This window comes from Thermobia domestica, chromosome 5 (genome assembly GCF_964235325.1).
Source record: "Thermobia domestica chromosome 5, izTheDome1.hap1.1, whole genome shotgun sequence".
Taxonomy (NCBI): domain Eukaryota; kingdom Metazoa; phylum Arthropoda; class Insecta; order Zygentoma; family Lepismatidae; genus Thermobia; species Thermobia domestica.
The window spans coordinates 195311567-195332870 of record NC_137458.1 but is presented as its reverse complement, the minus strand read 5'-3'; the positions used below and the strand labels follow the sequence as shown (position 1 = coordinate 195332870).

At 35.9% G+C, this 21304-nt stretch overlaps 1 protein-coding gene across 2 annotated transcripts in view; it reads right to left on the bottom strand.

The window, feature by feature from the left end:
• Positions 1–705: 705 nt before the first annotated feature.
• Positions 706–21304, bottom strand: part of g (adaptor-related protein complex 3, delta 1 subunit-like garnet) — an 895910-nt gene continuing 875311 nt past the window's right edge. For both annotated transcript variants that reach the window (XM_081759537.1, XM_081759539.1), the window contains exons 24-26: positions 11561–11734; positions 9788–9907; positions 706–2062 (exon numbers count right to left, since the gene is read on the bottom strand). In XM_081759537.1, coding sequence (XP_081615663.1) covers positions 1952–2062; positions 9788–9907; positions 11561–11734 — 405 coding nt within the window. In that variant the 3' untranslated portion in view covers positions 706–1951. The remainder of the gene's footprint in view (positions 2063–9787; positions 9908–11560; positions 11735–21304) is intronic.

Genomic DNA, 21304 nt, shown 5'->3' with positions numbered 1-21304 from the left:
CACCGAAGTTTTTTTTCTTATATATATATATATATATATATATATATATATATATATATATATATATATATATATATATATATATATATATATATATATATGTGTGTGTGTGTGTAAGAGAGAAAGTACATCCATACTTTGAAACAGGCTAAATTGAAACTAGAAGCTGACAATGAACTATGATCATTATTTATCTAAAATCTGAACTCATGACGCAACAGACCTTGGAGGACTAGTGCCTGGTAGCCGGTTTATTGCACCCATGCCTAGGGTGATATGTGGTCAGCACATAGTCTTCCCTCACCGTTAAATGCTGCCTTTCTAGATCGGAATTACTATTTACCTACACTATCCAAATTCAAATGAATGATAAAATGATTGACTACATGAGAAAGTGAGAAGAAACTCCATTTTGCAGTATTAATCCTCCACGAAAAATACTTGGTGAATTACAATGAAAGTCTCGACGATAATACATTGGGACAACAGGTAAGCACTATACCACACTAACTTTCGTATAGTTTGGCTCTCAACGTAATACTGATCTCTTTGCTTTAATTTGAAATAGAAAGGATAAAGGAGACATTAATGCATAATTTATAATGAATACATACAAAATATAAGGACTACTGATATTTATTCAATTATGACAAATGCATTTATTTACACATTATTTTTTTCTTTATCATAGAAAAATGCTTGGAATATTCTGTGAACTTATTTTTTATTTCACAATTCCACAAAAATAACATAAATGCTATATCATGTCTTAAAAATTTTATTTAGCATGACCAATATTTATAACATTCCCTTTATCCAGTTTTTTTATACAGTATATTCAAAATGAGTATGTACAAAGACAATCACCAAAGAGACTTTTCACATTGCATTCTATGAGAAGAGTAAATAGTATCATATGCTAATTCAAAATACCCATGTATATAAAATGAAAAGCAACATAAGTATCCCCTGCGTGCCTCATTTATAAATCTGCTTTTCTTCAAACTTCTTGAGATTGTCTTACTTCGCCTATGAAGAACGAATAATTTAAATAAGATTTCTAATAGTTTTGTTTATAAATAAATGCCTATTCTTAGTGTGCGCTGGACAACAATGAAATTTCTCGCATGAAGAAAGTCGATTTTCTTCTTTGCCTTTACAACTTCCACGTCCCATAAAGAAATTAACAACTCAGTGTGTAACCACAGTGCAATAGCTAATGATTAGATGTGCAAAGAATCTTGAGTATCTTGAGAATCTTGAGTTTAATGAATCTTTTGTATGATGTTCATTAGTGTTTTAGTGAAGGCAAGGCAGTCACGATGCAGACATAGCACTGGTAATTAACCAAATAAAGCAAGACTAGCAACTTACGTGAACTCATTGTCGAACCTCCTCAAACACTAATGAACGAGGTATTCAAGACTCACCAAATTATGTTTTAAACCTCTAGTAAATTTTACTGCCATCCATACTTTGTTTGCACAGGAATTTGCAATTACTCGTTCTTGCACTGACTGACCCACACTTATTTGCAGTCTTCTTTCTGACATACATGAATTTCTGTAGGAACGAGGAAAGTTATGTTCCATTAGTTCAAGATTCCATTGTTGCAAAATGTTAATAAATAATGGAAGTATATTTCCGAGCTAAATTACTAGAAACAAAAATAGAGGAAAAACTCAAATGTAATATCGTTACGATAGTAATTCGGTAGAAAAATTTTAAAGATAATACCTGGTTAAATCTGAATACTTGAAGAATGTGAGATTTCATTTTAACGACTATTGAAAATATTTTGATGTACAGCAGATTGCATAATGCACTTTACGATTTTCTGGTCCTCTTTACTCAAAACTTGAACGACAGATCACATACTAAATGAAAACATTTTTTTTTGTTGTTTTCATTTTATAAAATCTCACACATATTAATCAAATTACAGTACATGTCATTGTTCTGCTTTTGTGTATGGTAACAACAAAGTGGAAATTTCTTCCATTAATTGATTAAGAAGTTCTTCACTGTTGCTCTTCCCATCAATATTTAATCTCCGATCAGGCTGAAAGAAAATAATAATAGAACAAAATGAAAGAGTTATGTTAATGGCACCAACTAAATTGAACAAGCAAAATAACTATACGCTTCGAAGTCTCGGAAGATTCCAAGTTTATTTCCTAACTCATTTCTTTATATAAATACATTTTAAAAAACGGTGGTCAGTAGTCTATATTAGTACTATCACGCTTTCTTTCCTCTAGGCTTTAATGTGTTTTCCTTGCTAATACAATGAATTGGCCACCACAAATGAACACATCACAGAAAACAGATATACTCTGAAGCAAAATGTATTACAGATCGTAATATAAGACCCACAAATGAATGAATTAGTATCTAAATATTAGTTTTCATTTTATAAATAACATCTAGAAAAATTATTTCTGAAATCTAAAAACCACCGTATATAATAAGTTTCTACCTTAATTTGCTATTTGTCACAATTTAAATATTGTGATTTCCTGAAAGCCCGAAGAAAAAAAAAATCTTTGTCAATCTAAAATTGATGCTGTACGAGAATCATGCCACTCACTGATACTGAAATATACCCTCATAAAGCTCTTCATTATGAGATTAGCAGGATGACATTACATCAAAATATAACTTTAAAATTTTAATTTCTATCTAAAACATTGTTTAAGAATAAGACTTATGCTTATGGGAGCGCGAAAACAAGAGCTGTGTGCGCACGTAATAATACATATATATTAAGTATTTGATCCTTGACAAAACATATTTTAGCAGCACTTATATTGTGGTTGTAGGCTGCGGTGCTCAAGTTTCATATTTTGGTGCAATAGCAAAAATTTGTCCTTAGTAATTATTTAGTACTTAGGAAATGCCAGTTGGTGAAATAGTTTAAGTTGTCCATATATTCGACACTCTAAAAGAATAAGTCTTCAATTCTTTTAGACTTGAATTCAAGTCAGCAATTATGATTTCATTGCCTTAGATGACGAACTAAGCAAGAATGAAGCCTATGACGAACTAAGCAAGAATGAAGCCTATCTCAAAAACATTGATTAATTTACTAGGTAGTATCTGGTATGCTCTAGAAAACCACATAAAGAAATAATAATATATTTCTTCCATTTCTGAGCTATTTTGAAAAACTAAAGATGGGATTCATAAGTACCTAGGGTTTGAATTAACAAGTCATAAGTTGCTACAAAGACACTAATGTCAGACTGTTTTATGCAAGTAAGTTCGAAGTGAGTAAGCCTATTATGTCACAAGCACTTGTCGCTAGCTTTTGAAATACTACATACAATCAAGACACTCTCGATTATTGGCATACATAACTTGATGGATATCAACACAGAGCGGCCTCGTAACTATGTAGGTAGCACAAAACTCGCGTGCGATTCGCGTTAGTGTTGCTCACGAGATGAGATGAGACGAGATACAAGAGGAGATCAAGGTCTTCCATTAGAAATAATTTTCGAGATGAGACTGCATTTTCAAGATATATTATCGAGAGAACACAATGCTAAATTTTGTCTCGTGGGTAAAAATAATTCACGGAATTGGTTCATGTGGTTTCGATTCCACGTTAAGCTGTATGCCCATACCTCACGTAAGATTAGTGCCGAGAGAAACGTTCAAACCACCCAAGTAATCGACCTTCGCATATGAATATCACGTGGAAACTAAAATTAAAGCTATTTTATAGTGTATACCACTGATGTACACAGTTTTACCAAGTCGGTAGAAGAAACCAAAGTTCATATCGATAATACTCGTATTTTAAATAATAATAATAATGTAATAATACTTAAAGGTAAATTATTATGCGTAAGTTTTATATAATGTAACCAGAGATGGAGTGGGACAGTAAGTCGTGGGTCAACAGTATGTAACCCACTGCGACCCACCACCCACCATGACCCACCGACTCACTCTACTCAGTGCATTGTAGACAGCATCTTCTCAACACTGGTGAATTTGTCTACGTTTGTACGTTTCAAGGCCCCCATTTTTCTACCGTTTTCATTTGTTTCTGTTCACTTACCTGAGATGAGTACTGGTGTATCTAAGTGGGGAAAAAAACAAAACTTTCAGGTACTTTTAGATATTGGTATTTGTAATTGTAATAATAGGAATAGGATTTACTACTTGGCTTTCGAGACACAGCCTGTGAGTTCTTAGAGGAGCTGGCTACTGGAAAAATGTATTTTTGAATCACTTGTAATATATGAATTATTATATAAAAAACTGAATGTACGTGTGTACCTGATCATCACGCCAAATTGCAAAGTTAAATGAAATGGCTTTTGGTATATTGGTATATAGTTAGGACCTAATCCCAACTGGAATGTTATCAGATCTCTTTCATTATAATACATATCCGAAGGGGGGGGGGGGAGTGGGCGTCCGAATTTTTGCGAAAAATTCAGTATATTAACTATTTATTAAAAATCAACAGAAAGTGTCCTGGCATTTTTTAAAATTCTCTTTGATGGGGGTGGGGGGGGGGGGGCACATGTATGGGAAATTGGTAGTGGGTTGATTTGTAAAAGAACAATCGAAAACGATCGACATTAGTTGAGAAACAAACTGAGATGCAATTATTGAGAAATGAAAACTATAAAACTTCGCATTATATATCCACTGCTTTCTATCGTAATATTTGCTGAAGCTTGTGTTTATTATATAGAGCGTTCAGAGCACAAGGCAATCAAGCCATGAAGTCGTGTGAAAAATTGACATACAATTTGTACTGTAAGCTTAATTACACGGAAAGTTTTTAAGTTGGTACGGTATGCTTAATTATGTTGAAAATTTTACATTCTCCCTTTACGTTGGTCTACTGTACTTTACCTTGGTTTGAGAGTCTCAAATTTCATCCTATTTTCCACTGAAAAGTATCTAATTCGACAAGGAAACAATTACATGTGATAATTAAATAGAAACTCATCGTAATTTGGCCCCTGACATACTATTTTATACCGTAAATGTCAGATCCACCGGTATTGTCACAGAACGGTGGTTGGGCGAGTGACCGTAGATAATCAAACTTCGATTAGTAATAATTTCATAGCTTTGCTTTAATACAAGTGTAAACTCTTCATTTAGTGGAGAGAAGGGCGTGATCATGGGTCAGAGTTGATGACGATGGGTTTTAGTCGGTCAAAATGGGCGAGAGTGGTTCATGGTGGGTGGTGGATCACGATTAGTGGTGGGTCAGTGGGTCATGGATCAAGTTTTCATTGACCCACGCCATCTCTGAATGTAACTGCACGGCTCTATTGTTACACATAACTAATACAGCTTGATTTCGAAACGTTAACTATTATGTTTAGACATTTTCTGCTCTTTCAGAGTATTCACGCTGATATTGATTCCAAGACAGATAGCTCTTTCTGAAAGAATAATTCCTTCGAAATACTTTTTAGAGACTGTTTTTTTCGAAGACACTAGAGTCAAGATGAGACATTTCACGAGCAGCTTCCGAAAGGAAGAGGAGACTATACGTTGTAAAACAGGAGTCTACTGCTTCTTATTCAAGCTATTCAGTAGAGTATATAGACGAAACTTAAATAGAAGATATGATGGAAGTGGAGACGGAGGAAGACCAGCAGGACACCAAGGACGACGCGTCTTACACATTTGCAAGCAAATCCCTTCAGCATTCCTTATTGAGTGGACAAATGTGTTTAAAACTGGATCATACAGCTCTTGTCAGTCAAAGATATGGTGTGTCCAATAGTGCCACGGCTGCTATTACATCGAGTGTTATGCAACAGTTGGGTTTAATATCGGATTCAGACACCAGCCTGGTCACAGATAGAGATAAAATACGGAGGGAAAAATCGGGAATTAACAAAGAAATAGTCTTTAAATCAATGAAAATTTTCCCATTGTATCGGGCCTTTATTTTGATGGACGCCATGACAGAACTTTAACTGAACCACTTGAGAGCAATCAGTTCCAAAAAACAATTTTAGAAGAGCATTACAGTATTTTATCGGAGACTGGTTCCACGTACATGGGACATGTTACACCTCAAAGGGGATCTAGTCTTGACATTTCCAACAGTATATACTAATACGTGAGAAATGTGTTATTGGATGATTTTAGTAACCTTATTACTATCGGATAAGACGGCACGGTAGTGAACACAGGAGCATTTAATGGTGTAATTCGGATGCTTGAATTGAAACTTCAGAGATCAATCCAGTGGATTATCTGCTTATTACATTTCAATGAGTTGCCATTACGACACCTATTTCATTCAATAGACGGCAAGCCGTCCGGTCCCACGTCTTACAACGGAGACATTGGACGCAATATGAAAGAGTGCGAAAAGCTTCCGCTTGTTCCCTTTACTAATATTGAATGCGATTTGCCAGACATTGATCCTGCCACCCTAAGCTGTGATCAGAAATACTTATTAGACATTTGCACCGCCATTAATTCTGGCGTTTGTTCTTCAGGTCTTGCTAAGCGTGCACCGGGAATGTTGAATTTGTCCCGTTGGCTAACAACTGCCAATCGAATACTGAGATTGTATGTATCTACATCAGACCCATCAAATGAGTTACTGACTTTGGTTGTCCTCATTTTAAGAGTCTATGCACCCTCATGGTTCCGTATTAAGATTCATCAGTCCATAAAGGACGGTGCTAGACACCTGTGGCATTTTATCAGCTCATCTCGGTACTTGTCTAAGAAGTATCTTGACATAATCGACCCAGTAATTTCTCACAACGCTTACTTTGCAGCTCCAGAAAACTTGCTTTTGGCCATGTTAACTGATGAAAGATGCCATATTAGGACTCTTGCAGTTCGGCGGATTATCAAGGCAAGGGAAACTCTCCAAGATGGAAATTGTGTTCGAGGATTTGTTATTCCTGCTGTTGACTTTGAAGCTACAGACTATGTAGATCTCATTGATTCGCAAGCTTGTTATTTGACATCACTTTCAGTTCTCAGATATATGAAAAATCATGAACTTCTGAAGATGACAAAGGACGGTGTACCAATGGACGGCTGGGACTTTATTAAATTTCCTTCACACGCGCAAGCAGTTGAGAGGATTGTGAAGCTAATCTATGAAGCCTGTGGAAAAACAGTTGGAGCGCAGAACAGGGATCAACTTATGAAAGCAATACTAGAATCAAGAAAACGAATGTCAAAATCTGAGTCCAAAAAAGATTACAAACAATAATGCTTTTATAGTATGTGTACTTGAAAGATTGAGTAAAGTTTCTACTCTCATTAAAATGAAGTAAGTGCAACGTGTATTTATTCAAAAATTTGCTTTCAATTTCATTATTTGGTGCCTTTGAGGAGGCATAAGCTACTAACCTATAATTGTAAAATATTGTACAGTTGTTCTTGTTTAAAAAATAACTTTTAAGCAATATCGCAAATCGATCAACGAAATTTCTGATCACTATTTTATGTATTTTAAGTATTTTTAGTCCTACTTTCGAAATTTCGGCCTAATGAGTCGACAGAAGATCTCAGTTCAGAGCTGTAAGTCTTTGCACACTTTTTAATGATGGGAGTTCACCACTTTTCCTCTCTACCGCAAAAACATCTAACATAATTCGAATTTTTCCTCTTCCATTAAAATGAGGTAAGTGTAGCATGTATTTATTTGAAAATTTGCCTTCAATTTCCGAAATTCGGGGCCGTTGAAGCGACAGAAGATATTAACTTATAATTCCAAAATTTTGTGCAGGTGTTATTGTTAAAAAATAGGAACTTTCAAGCACTATAAGTAACATTTAAGCACTACCGCAAACTGATCAACTGACTTTCTGATTAGTTATTGATTTTTGTATTTTAAGAATTTTTAGTCCAATTTGGGGAATTTTGGGCCTATTGAGGCGACAGAAAATATCAATCCAGAGCTGTATAATTTTGCACAGCTTTTAATGGTGAGAGTTCACAACTTTTCCGCACTACCGCAAAAAGATGTATGAGACTTCGATTTTTTTGAGCCGCCCTAATATACAGGGGTTAGACAAAAAAAAATCTAAAAACACTTCATACAGGACACGTAAGTTTGGCCCTTCACTGTACAACACGTGTTGCGGTTGCCGATCGTTTTTTTGTTTTCAATGTGTCATATGGACTTTCCTCTTCCGTCAGCAGTAACCAGTTCACCTGTGAGTGTCGTGGTGTGAAAGTGGTGCGGTAAAATGAGCGACCTGACAGACTTCCAAAGAGGCACGATCCTTGGTGTCCGTCTGGTTGGAGCTTCAGTGGCAACAGTGTGGGAGTATCGAAAGGCACTGTGTCCAATGTCACGAGGGCATACATAATTCATGGGCAAACGACGTCTGCAAAGCACAACAGTGGTCGAAAGACAATCCTGTCAGACAGGGACCGGAGGGCATTAAAACGGATTGTAGCAGCTAAAAAGACCACTGCAATGAAAATTAGGTCTGAACTCAATTCCGACCTACAGAACCCGATTTAATCGAAAACAATGCGACGGAAACTTCATAAAATGAAAATTCATGGCAGGGCCGCTATCGCCAAACCCCTGGTTACAGCAGTAAATGCGAAGAGGCGTATCCAGTGGTGCAAGGAACACAAGGCGTGGACTCATGAGCAGTGGAAACACGTTATGTGGTCCGATGAATCGACCTTCACCTTGTTTCCAACAACCGGTCGTGTTTACGTATGGAGAACACCGTCGCAGGCCTATGATACAGACTGTCTGCTCCCAACTGTAAAGCATGGTGGTGGTTCTATTACAGTATGGGCAGTGATATCGTGGTTTTCCGCAGGTCCCATCGTAGCCCTGCGTGGAATGATGAATAATAAGGCGTTTGAGGCCATTTTGGGGGACCAGGTTCTACCCATGGCCCAAATATTGTTTCCTGATGGTGATGGTATCTACCAAAATGATTTGGCACCCTGTCACGCTGCAAAAACGGTGAAATCATGGTTTGAGGAGCATGACCAGGAGCTATCACATCTCCCCTGGGTCCCACAATCACCAGATCTGAACATCATTGTGGTCCGAGCTAGAAAGGCGTGTTCGGTCTTATTACCTCCACCAGCATCCCTTAAGGAACTGGAGCATGTTTTGGAGGAACAATGGTACAAAATTCCACACACCGCGATTCAGGAGCTGTATACGTCCATTCCACGTCGGATCCAAGCTGTTTTGGACGCAAATGGAGGCCCACACCATACTAGATATGATTTTCACATTTTTGCAAACGTTTTAGATTCTTTTGTCCAACCCCTATATTTTATATTATATATATATATATATATATATATATATATATATATATATATATAGAGAGAGAGAGAGAGAGAGAGAGAGATAGATATAGATATAGATAAATAAATAGATACATCGCAAAAAAAAAAAAAAAAAAAAAAATTCGCAAGCCTGGTAAGTTACATCCTGCCAGTGTTGTAAGATTTTCTTATACATTCGGAATCATGGATTGAACTTGTAAATTAACGGAATGTTATATCTTGTATTCTTTTCTCAGAAAAGCAGTGTTTGTAAAGAAGACAGTTAATAAATATTATGTTTAATATATAGTTAATAAGCACCGAACTAACCTTTAATCTCGTCACCTATGTCATATTACTATCAGTATATTTCGAACTAAAAATGAGCACCAAATATTAACATTATGTTATTTCCAATGATTTTCTTTTTTTTTAAAAAAAAAAAATTCTAAAAGAGACTGTTTACAAATATTATTTATTAACTTTTAATAAGTATTCAGTTAACCTTTTCACTTACCAGACCTTTAATAAGAAGGCAGACGTGATGACCCTGCAGAGAATGGCTATACATTGATGCAGTTTCATCAACTTGCTCGACAAGAGTGAAGTGGCATAAGAAACATATTTTGGCAAGTACCTTTAAAAAGATATAATACTAGTAATAGTCAATACGTTAATACGAATATTTTAGACAATGTAACTAAACAGAAGTACACTTATTGTCACAATAACCGTAATACCATTAACAAATACTTATATAGTGGCACAACTTTTAAAACGCATAGCTACCATTTCCCAATATATGATCAAGGTTGATACTTCTGTCCTACAGAAATAAATATTTTATTTGGTACATCTTTTGTACATTTTCGTACGCAATGCGGCAATTAGGAAAAAAGACTGAGTTTATAAAAATAAACGAATAACAAGTGGAATCAACTTACCTCGGTTTATTCAAAATATTGTTTAATACAGCTTTGCTCGATCCAATAAATAATGGAATGACTTCTGAAGGTCCTGGATTATAATGATGATCAAGATCGTCGTTATTTTTGGATGGTCGGAATCACCAGAAAAGGAAAACTTCCCGTAGTGTTTTTAATTTTGAGAAAAGAAAGTAATCAGACGGTACAGGTCTGGCAAGTATATGGCGTGTGGTAACACAGTATTTTTTTTTAATCCCAAAAACTCACTAATAATCACTGCCTTGTGTGCTGAATCGTTAATGAATGGGGCACCAAACGTACACACAGTTTTCGTTTCTCTAAATTTCCTGTTGTTATTTGGTGAACAGTCTCCTTGTTAATTCCCACGAGGTCAGGTATTACTCGAAACTTGTATTTTGGTCATTCGAAATGATGTCTCGAACTTCACTTCAGTTATTCTGACAGATCTGCTTAAAATTGAGTGATCGCAATCTTTCACAGAATCGCTACCAGCACTGAACCTCGTATATCATTCAAAACAATGGCAGAGAGAAAGGTCTCAGGACGGTCTTCCTTTTTATGGAAGGCTCCAGGTTCTGTCTGCATAAAACTTCTTCAACCCTTCAAATGTTTTCGTTGAGTTTTCCATAAGCGCGCCAAAAATTTAATACATACTCTCTGTTCCATTATTCAAACGGGGACGAGGTATCACAACACCAATCTATACTTTTACCACGTCACACGCTACAGTGGCAAGCGGCAAAGCTGGAAACGTGTGCACGAGTTTCCAAGGCTACACTCAAGATTCAACCACTACGAAGAACTTTCGTGCCAAAACTAACTTTGCACTAAAGAAGTCTAGTTTCCTAAATGCCGCACTGAGTAGTAGTACAAGTGATACATTATCGGCCATTTGATGAAAGGTTTGGTAACATTCTAACGTATTCACTTTTCCATTTCATTATTTATTCTACGCATGGCAAATGTGAAAAAATTGTCATTGCTATCTTACAATTGTATTTATCAGGATGAATACAGTAAAAGAGAGAGAGAGGAGATGATGAAAACTGTGAGAAGCTTTAAAAGTTATGGATAAATGGAACATGTGATAGTATGCTACAGAGAACTGTGCTTCACATTCGCCAGAAAAAAAAAAAAAAAAAAAAATCTCCGTTGATTTTCATTAATAATGTACGAAATTGAAAATGTGCTCGTGTGCATACTTTAGGGCCTCAGGGAGAGAAGCATTTCACTCTAGAAACATGTAGCCAATGATTTATTCATATATGGGTCAATGGTATACTGGGTTAGGTTTATTTAGACTATGATTATGTTGTAAATTAAATTACATAAATAAAATTCACCTGAGAGAAGTCACATGTTAATTCTTCAAGTTGAACTGAAGTACGAAACGTTAACTCTCCGCCGGAAAGTAAGTCAGCAAATGTATCTCGATGAGCCATTGTGCCAAGCATGAAGGAAGAACATGGAAAAATCAACCAGAAATCCAACTTTTCGTGAGCAGGTAAGTCGTCAGACTGCAACAAACATGTATTACGAATGCATATTATATATATATATATATATATATATATATATATATATATATATACCAGTACACAGAAGAAGTTCTCAAAATCCTAGACACTCAATTCTGAAGTACGGTTATCATATTGTATTTATTGCTTCTCGTGTAGCAAATACATGTGCGAACTGATTTTGGTATAGAACATAAACCATGGAACTGATTAGTAAATACACATCATTAACAGATTACAGTATACAAAAGTACATACACGAGTGTATTTACATTAATGATACTGTGTAGAACAAGTAATCGCAATATTTGTTTCAGGACAACTGTTTTGTGTTCTTCATCAAGAAACTTCTTGACAGATTAAAACGCACTATTTAATAGAAATTTTCTTACTGCTGTTTTGAACTTAACGTTTTTGTTCATTTTAATGCTGTGTTAAGTGATTAAATAATTTAATGGAAGTCAGTTGTATGATAAGCTGGTTCGGCGACACACCCTTTTTATGACCCCCACACTCATAATTTTTCATCCCTTAAAATTCATGTATGCACTACATTTCAGATCACTCAGGTAGTCTAAACTTCTGTTTTGGCAGATTTTGAAATGAATGAGTGTGATACCTAAGTAGAAATGAGTAAACCCGTATCTTTGAAAGTATGCGCACAGATAGACCAAAACATGACCAAGCACTAAACCCATCACAAAACATATATGCATTAAGTCTCGACCACCTACAACATGATAATCCTCCAAAATCTGACATTGGGCAAAAGAACGATCCATCTTAAAATTGGTCAAAAATCGCACAAATAGAAAAATTTTCCCCCTTGCATCAACCTGAAAAATTTCATGAAGGTATACATATGTTTCAAGTTTCAACCTCCTAGGTTAACATTTGTGATGTGTACCTTATAGGATGAAGATCCAAGTAGAGTAAGCATTACATTAGGTAGTCATTGATCGAATATTTCACCCGAGCGTTAACGACGAAACAAGTTATCACTAGAGTAATAGCTTCTGTCACCGCTAACCACACGTAGGCAAAAATTCAAACAACAGTCTTAGACTTGTGAACAGCATCGTTTCGACTGAAAAAGAACACAAAACAATAATTCGCTGGCATTAATATTCTGCACCATGCGCAACATTATGGAATAACATGAGGCTGCAATACACAATCAATCTGACACCGTATAATGAATAGAATAGTGCTCTATTTTGAATAATTTTATACTTACATTACCTTTAATGACAAGGAAATTAAATTAAAATTATTAAAATGTGTAGATGCACAAGATACGTAAAATTTACACCGGATTCACGTTTGTTAACTTTTCTATGAGTTTTTTTGAGCAGCTATTGTAAAGTGTTGGCCGTTTTTAGGAGTCTTGGCGCCGAATGCCGGCTACGTCACGCAGCTTCCGCTTTGTCCCCGCTGCTCACGTGAGTCCCACCTACCAAAGTGACGTAAGCACAGGTAAGACTGTGACTGGCTGTTGTCGATGACCAAGGCCGTCGGCTGCTTCGTCTGCCTCGTTGCTGATATATCAGTTGCAAGAACGTTGACACGGCGCAAGCTAACTTTGCACTTTGAAACCGTTACTTCCCGAGCGAGTGAGATGAAAATGAGAGGAAATGGTTGATACTACGCATGCGCAAGATATGTTGCCAACCGCGATTATCCAAACTTCTCAGTAGTAGATCCTAAATCGTTTATTTAAAAAAAAAAAAAAAAAAAAGTTTGTTTATTACTGAATGTTTGCCTCTTTGCAAAGCACCATACATCCTCTCCACTATTTTTGCAATTGGTACAATTGATAACAATAGACCATCGTTTGCTCTTTCTTTCTCAAAGTAAGCTTTGACATTGTATATCATTTCCCTACTTAAGGCTTCTGATCGTAGTACTGCTCCCGAATTTTTTAAAAAATATCTTTTATCTTCCATATCATAGCGTTAATTAACCAAAGTATAAGATAATTTGAAATCAATTATTAAAATTAAGAATAACTGAATGTATCAAACACCTGAACGTGCCGGCATAAAAAAAAAAGGGTAAAGAACTCATACAAATATATCCACACAATCCCAGATATTAACACACAAAAGAATAGATGCACACAGTATTTTAGTTCTACAAAACACAAAAATTCAGTTTTTTGTACACCACTATAACAATGCTAAGTAATACTGAGTGGAAAACATTCTTTCACCCTTCTTATTTTGACCTTTGGGTTACAAAAAAAAAGTAAGCCTCCCACACATCTGTTGGTCAACAGAACACATGGTACATTTTGGCAATCGTAGCATTCCATTCGCTTAGGGTCTACAACAAGAGACATGGCCATCTTACCTCTCGAAATAAGATATTTCTGATGCTTGTCGAGGTATGTTCTTTGGCTAGGTTTCGTGTAGTGTGCTGGTAGGTTGAAAATAAGGTATTTGTTGTTACGAGTGTGTTATTGTCGTATTCCGGTCCAGTGTAGTGTGGGTAGGATAGTGTAATAGTTTGTAGGTGTCTCGGTGTGTGTTGTAGTGAATTAACGTGACTATGAATGTTACAAACTCCAAAGTGAAGCACTAAAAGATCCATTCACAGGCTAGAGAGATTTGGAATGTTATGAAATTTATGGAGATGGAAGCTTGAGAAGGTACCTTCACACTTCCTGTTGGAAAAGCTTTAGAAAGAACAGCGAAGGCTGTAGGGGTATCGTTACGGGCGATCAAAAAAATTAAAAAAGAAGGGCAGACAGTTGAAGCTAAGAAAACTTGTTTTGAAACTCCGAATAAAATCCGGCGTGGTCAGAAACCTGTGGTTGGGGTAGATGAACTTGACTGTGATGTTATTCGGAGAACAATTTACAACTTTTATAAAACGGAACACAGAGTTCCTATGTTTCGACACTGAGGGAAAAGCTTTCAGAATCAATAGGTTTTCAGGGTGAGTGCACAAGCCTTAGAGAAAATCTAAAAGATCTTGCGTTTCGGTGGAGAAAGACTAAAACTAACAGAACCGTACTTGTCGAGTTTCAAGAAATTCGAGAAAAAAGAATTTCCTACTTGAGACGTATAAAGGAATATCGAAACCAAGCGCGAAATATAGTTTATGTAGACGAATCACACATATTATCATCTCACGTTTCAAACAAATCTTGGACCGACGACAGCTCTCACTGTCTATTAGCATCAGTCTCTCGGGGTCAGAGGTTAATTATGATTCATGCAGGAGGGAAAAATGGGTTTGTACCCAATGACTTATTAATGTGAAAAGCAAGTCAGTCTACAGGTGACTACCACAACCAAATGAACCAAGAGAATTATGAAAAGTGGATTACAGATACATTCATACCAAATCTCCCTCACAATTCTGTCGTGGTTTGTGATAATACATCCTATCATAACGTTATTTTGGAAAAAGCACCTACCCCTGGTTCGACTAAGCAACAAATGATGCAGTGGCTGACAGAGAAAAAACATTTCTTTTGATTGTAATATGCTGAAGCCGGAACTGTATAATTTAATCCAATCACATAAATCTAGATTTAAAAAGTTTGCAATTGACGAAATTTTCAAACGCCATGGACACTCTGTGCTTCGTTTACCCCCTTCCACCCGGAACTGAATCCAATTGAAAAAATTGAATCTTTGGTGAAAGGATGGGTTGCGTCACGAAACACAACTTTCAAAATTAGTTGTGTTCAAATTAGGTTCGGGCAAATCGGGAAGAACGAATGGATATCAGTTTCGAATAAACTTAAGAAAACCTGTGTTAATTTACCAGCTAAAGTTATTTCCCATATAAAAACATACAAAAGAATATATCAGAATGTTATTCGAACAGCCAAAAGAATCCACAATGGCACTATAATACACGGATATAAAAACAAAATGAAAGGTGCGTGGAACGTAATAAACAATTCATCAAAGACTGTTCCAATGCGCGAAATATCACAAGTTAATTATAGAAATAATTCTTTTGCTGATCCTGCTGCCATTACTGAAGTCTTTAATCAGTATTTTCTTAATACTAATTTACCACCTGGAAAGTTGGATCTCGCTGTAGAGTCAAATATTCCATGCAACAAACATAGTATGTATGTAACTCCGGTAACTGAAGAAGAATTGTTGGACTGTATCAAAAGGCTTTCTAGTACCCGTTCTGCAGGTATAGATGAAGTCCCATCCCTAATTATAAAAAAGAGTGCGCATTTAATAGTGAAACAACTATGCTTTCTTGTAAATGTATCATTTGAATCAGGCGTTTTCCCCGACAGATTGAAGACTGCAAAAGTTATACCTTTGCACAAAAAAGGAAATACTTATGATGTTCAAAACTATAGGCCTGTTTCTATTTTGTCTGTTTTCTCGAAGATTTTTGAATCACTAATGTTATCGCGCTTGAGAAATTTTATATCCTGCCATAACCTAATCTCGTCTTCTCAACATGGATTCCAAAAAAACAAATCAATTGATACAGCGTTGTTTAACTTTATTAAAGAGGTTTCTACAGTACTTGATAAGGGAAAATATGCAGTAGGTTTATTTGTTGATTTCTCCAAGGCATTCGACAGTGTTCAACATTCTCTTCTACTGGCAAAACTCCAGAAATATGGTATTAGGGGTGTAGTACATGAATGGTTTCGCTCGTACCTGACAAACAGAAAACAAGTAGTAAAAATACAAAAAATAATTAACAATAAACAAGTCACATTTTCATCCACAACTGCTACTATCTCTGCTGGTGTACCTCAAGGCTCAATTCTTGGGCCAATTCTTTTTTTATTTTACATAAATGATCTTGTTCAATATATGTATCCCCAACATATTGTACTATATGCTGACGATGTAAATGTCATAGTAACAGCGGACAATACACTTGAACTAGAAAGTAAATTAAAACAAACTGTGGAGCGTTTGATAAAATGGACATCTCAGAATCAACTGCTGATAAATGCAAAGAAAACAAAAGCACTAAATTTTCATTATTCATGTACACCTCGAACAGTACCACCCATTGTGATAAATTCAACTGATGTAGACTATTCAAAATCCACTAAATTTTTAGGTGTAACAATAAGCAATAGGCTTACATGGGATGCACATATTACTGAGCTAAACAGCAAATTAAGTCGTATCTGTTTTGTCATTTATAGACTACGTGGTTCAGTGTCAAAAGAAACTTTGCTGTTATTGTACTATGGTAAGTTTCAATCATTGTTAAATTACGGAATAATTTTCTGGGGAGCCTCCTATTCCAGTGTTACTACTTTTCGTCTACAGAAAAAGGCAATAAGATCTATTTTTAATCTATCACCAAGGTCCTCATGCAAAAGGGTCTTTCAGTCAAATAAAATTTTAACTGTGCCTTGTCTGTACATATACAAAAGTATCATATATGTAAAGAGAAATGAAAGTAGTTTTCTTCATGTTGACGATGTACATTCATACAACACACGACAAAAGAATAACATATTCACAGCATACCAAAACTATGCGTGCACCAAAAGAAGTGTTCTTCCTATGTCCGCTAAGTTGTTTAATAAGCTCCCAAGTTATTTGAAGAATATCAAAAACATACGAAATTTCAAAAATGAACTATTTAATTTTTTGTGTAACAAAATGTATTATCATATTAATGAATACTTGGGTGATAGTTTGTAAAATAATGTAAATCAATTATATTGAAATGTCTTATTATTATTTGACAAGTCCTATGTACTGGTCTCTGACCAATAATGTACGACATGGATGAATAAACAATGAATGAATGAATGAATTTGTAATCACGTGAAGCAAATTGAAACTCAGTATTGGGAAGCAGAAGTAATTATGGATGAAATTTCTGAGAGGGTCGTTATCAGTCTCGGTGGTGTCCATAGTGATAGCAACAGTGATTCAAAAGAGAATACTGACGGTGACTTATCCGGAATAGAAGAAATGTAGGTGAGTGTTTCCTTTATGTACGCATACCCATAGATGAAAAATATTTGACATTTCATTTTTATTTGTGGAATGCAACGTCTATTATTAATAGTAATGATCTAGATATACATAGATGAAAAGGTACAACGTACAAGTTATGAATAATACCTCACATTTCTAGATTCATGGCGAATATTTATTTCAGTTGGCAACGCTGATAAGTTCACTTTTCTGCCTCCTAAATCACGGTCAGATGGGAGCCAAATCGCGAACAGCATGACGTCACTCAAGTGCAGAGTTGTTGTGCGCCGTGTCTACAACGACTAGTTACACTGTGAATGGAAAAGTAGCAGCCTTTAAAATAAAAGGCGTAATTGTCTGAGCAGGGCCCACCAAAAATAATGCACAAATAAGTTTATTACATATGGCTCCCGAACAGCCGATAGGTAAAGTTCTGATGAGATACGTTTACCTTAAGAACCCTGGCAACATTTATCGTTTATACTTCCGTATGGTGGGGACACACTGTAAGTTATTGAAGTATACACTGGCTAAGTCATAGTCTGCGCAAGCACTAGAGTTAACACTGCACTCACTAATATAAAATGTTTATTCAGTCCTGAATTATATGATATACGAATAAATGTGTATTATATATATATATATATATATATTTTACTTGTTTGTTAAAATCATAATAATAATACTCTAAATGCAAATTCACTAGATTAATAATTGTAGAAATGAATATTTAACACATACACTTAAATATTGCAACATAATATAAATAAAATGAGAAAACACATCAAATACTGAATAAACTTCAACTTGTAAAAGACTTATCACTTTCGTTGGAATTAATTGAAAAATAAAAAGATAAATATTTAACAAGAACTGGTCGCAAAGAACTGGCTAATATTATCAAACATAGAACCCATCATAGCTAATTGGTACCACTTGAGCAGGAGGGTGATGATGTGTGACAACGTTATGGGAATTTTCGTGTTCTTTGAAAGCTTAGTTTTGGCTAAAACGCTTTGTCACAAGATCAACAACACTATTGTAACGCTTTGGATCGAACGGAATAGAACGCAAATTTTGCAGGCGCGTAACTTTCACATACATTCTGAAACTCTTATCACAAACTCTTGGAATGTTTGACACTTCTTACCGTGCAAATCATACCATTTCAACGCACTATCCTTACGAATGAGCGGCATAATTGGTAGATATTCACTTTGCGACACTCCAGCGATTGACATTTCTCTACCAAAATTTTCTAAAAATGCACTTGCACTTTCTTTTATCATGTCACCTGAAAATGTCGAAAGTTGTTTAATGTCAGCTAACCGTAACGAATAAGCCTTGCATTAACTTCACTGTTTCTCGCATGCTTATTATATGGGCCTTCCTTTTTAATTTTTATTCTTGACACAGTCCTCCGTATCGTATCACTTTCCACTTCGGCGTCGGACGCCGTTTGAGACTCGCTACTCGATTTCTTTTCACGTTTCATACTTCGAACGGAGCCGGTATTTCTTTGCGACTTATCACTTTCTGTATCTTGGCGCTCATTTACTAATTCTGTGCGGGACACTCGCTCTGTTAACCTTTCAACCTCTTGTTTGACCTGTTCACATAATTCACTAGCACGCAAACAAGTTTCGTAGGACTGGTGGCTTAACTTTCTTTGCTCATTACACACACGAATATATTTTTGCACTGCCACGTTATATTCACTCTGCTTTATTTCGCACTTTTGCAATCTACTTTCACGGAAATTGTCCAAACTTTCTACCAAGCGCAATCTCTTCTCATAATCGCTCACTTTATTATGACACTCGTTTATTTGTCGCTGTTGGTCATTCACTTGGCGTGTGTTTTGTTCAACTGTGCCCCGTACATCTGCATCGCTTCAGCTAATTCTCGGATACTTCTACGAACTTCTTCACTTGATTAAAACATTTCAGCTCCACTCCATTAAGTTGCTCCGTTAATTCCTGACGCACTGCTGAAAGACACTTGCTCAAATTCTTTATTTCACTTTGCATTATTTCATTCACTTCATTAATTTCATCAGTTAGGCCTTCTTTACATTGGGTTATATTTTCACGGCACTCGCTACGTAATTCCTTAAGATCATCTTTCATTTTCTCTTGATTTTCACTCACACGTTTTTGATTATCACTCAATTCATTCTGATTTTCTTTAACTTTATTAATTGATGCAGTCAATTCCCGCTGCATCGCGAGTATGACTATTCTAAGATCACCTTCAGCCATGACGACGTGAATACAACAAATTTGCTAATACAAACAATTTGCCAAATTCTCTAAAGAATCTAAGGTTGCTAATTATAAAATAATAATAATTCTCTAAATTTAGAAAGAATTTTAAGTTATCAAGCTTAGGATGAACGTATTAGAATTGGATTTCGCCACGAAATTTTCATGTACCCTAAAACACATAAAGATCGCGGCACACATTACGCAGCAAGTTTCGATCACCAAAAATACATAGGCCTACACCAATTAACACAAAAACTGAGAATTTACGAAAAAGTATACTGATTCGACACATATCCCGGTACCATTTTTGTGATGTTTACCCTATAGGATGAAGATTCAAGTAGAGCAAGCATTACATTAGGTCGAATATTTCGCTCGAGCGTTGACGACGAAACAAGTTATCACTAGAGAAATAGCTTCTTTCACCGCTAACCACACGTAGGCAAAAATTCAAACAACAGTCTTAGACTTGTGAACAGCATCGTTTCGACTGAAAAAGAACACAAAACAATAATTCGCTGGCATTAATATATTCTGCACCATGCGCAACATTATGGAATAACATGAGGCTGCAATACACAATCAATCTGACACCGTATAATGAATAGAATACGTGCTCTATTTTGAATAATTTTATACTTACATTACCTTTAATGACAAGGAAATTACATTAAAATTATTAAAATGTGTAGATGCACAAGGTACGTAAAATTTACACCGGATTTACATGTTTGTTAACTTTTCTATGAGTTGTTTCGAGCAGCTATTGTAAAGTGTTGGTCGTTTTTAGGAGTCTTGGCGCCGAATGCCGGCTACGTCACGCAGCTTCCTTTGTCCCCGCTGCTCACGTGAGTCCCACCTACCAAAGTGACGTAAGCACAGGTAAGACTGTGACTGGCTGCCGTCGATGGCCAAGGCATCGGCTGCTTCGTCTGCCTCGTTGTTGATATATCCGATGCAAGAACGTACAATCATTAATTACACTATGAATGGAAAAGTAGCAGCCTTTAAAATAATAGGATTAAGTTGTCTCAGCTGGGACCACCAAAAATAATGCACAAATAAGTTTATTACACATTAACGCCTCGAAATTTGGCCTGAATAAAAATGAACTATTTCTCCAAAACTATGAAGTATCACACACACACGCAGAAAAACAGACAGACCCTTCGGGTTCAAACACCGCCACAAAACATACGTAGTAAGCCTCAAGCTCGTACAATTGGGAACCCCACAATTTGGCAACGGACAAAATGATTCGTATCTTCGAAGCGGCTTCAAATATGACAAAAATATAAATATAAAAAAAAATCATCTACTACACCACACTATATGTTGCATTTCCTTAATATATACACATA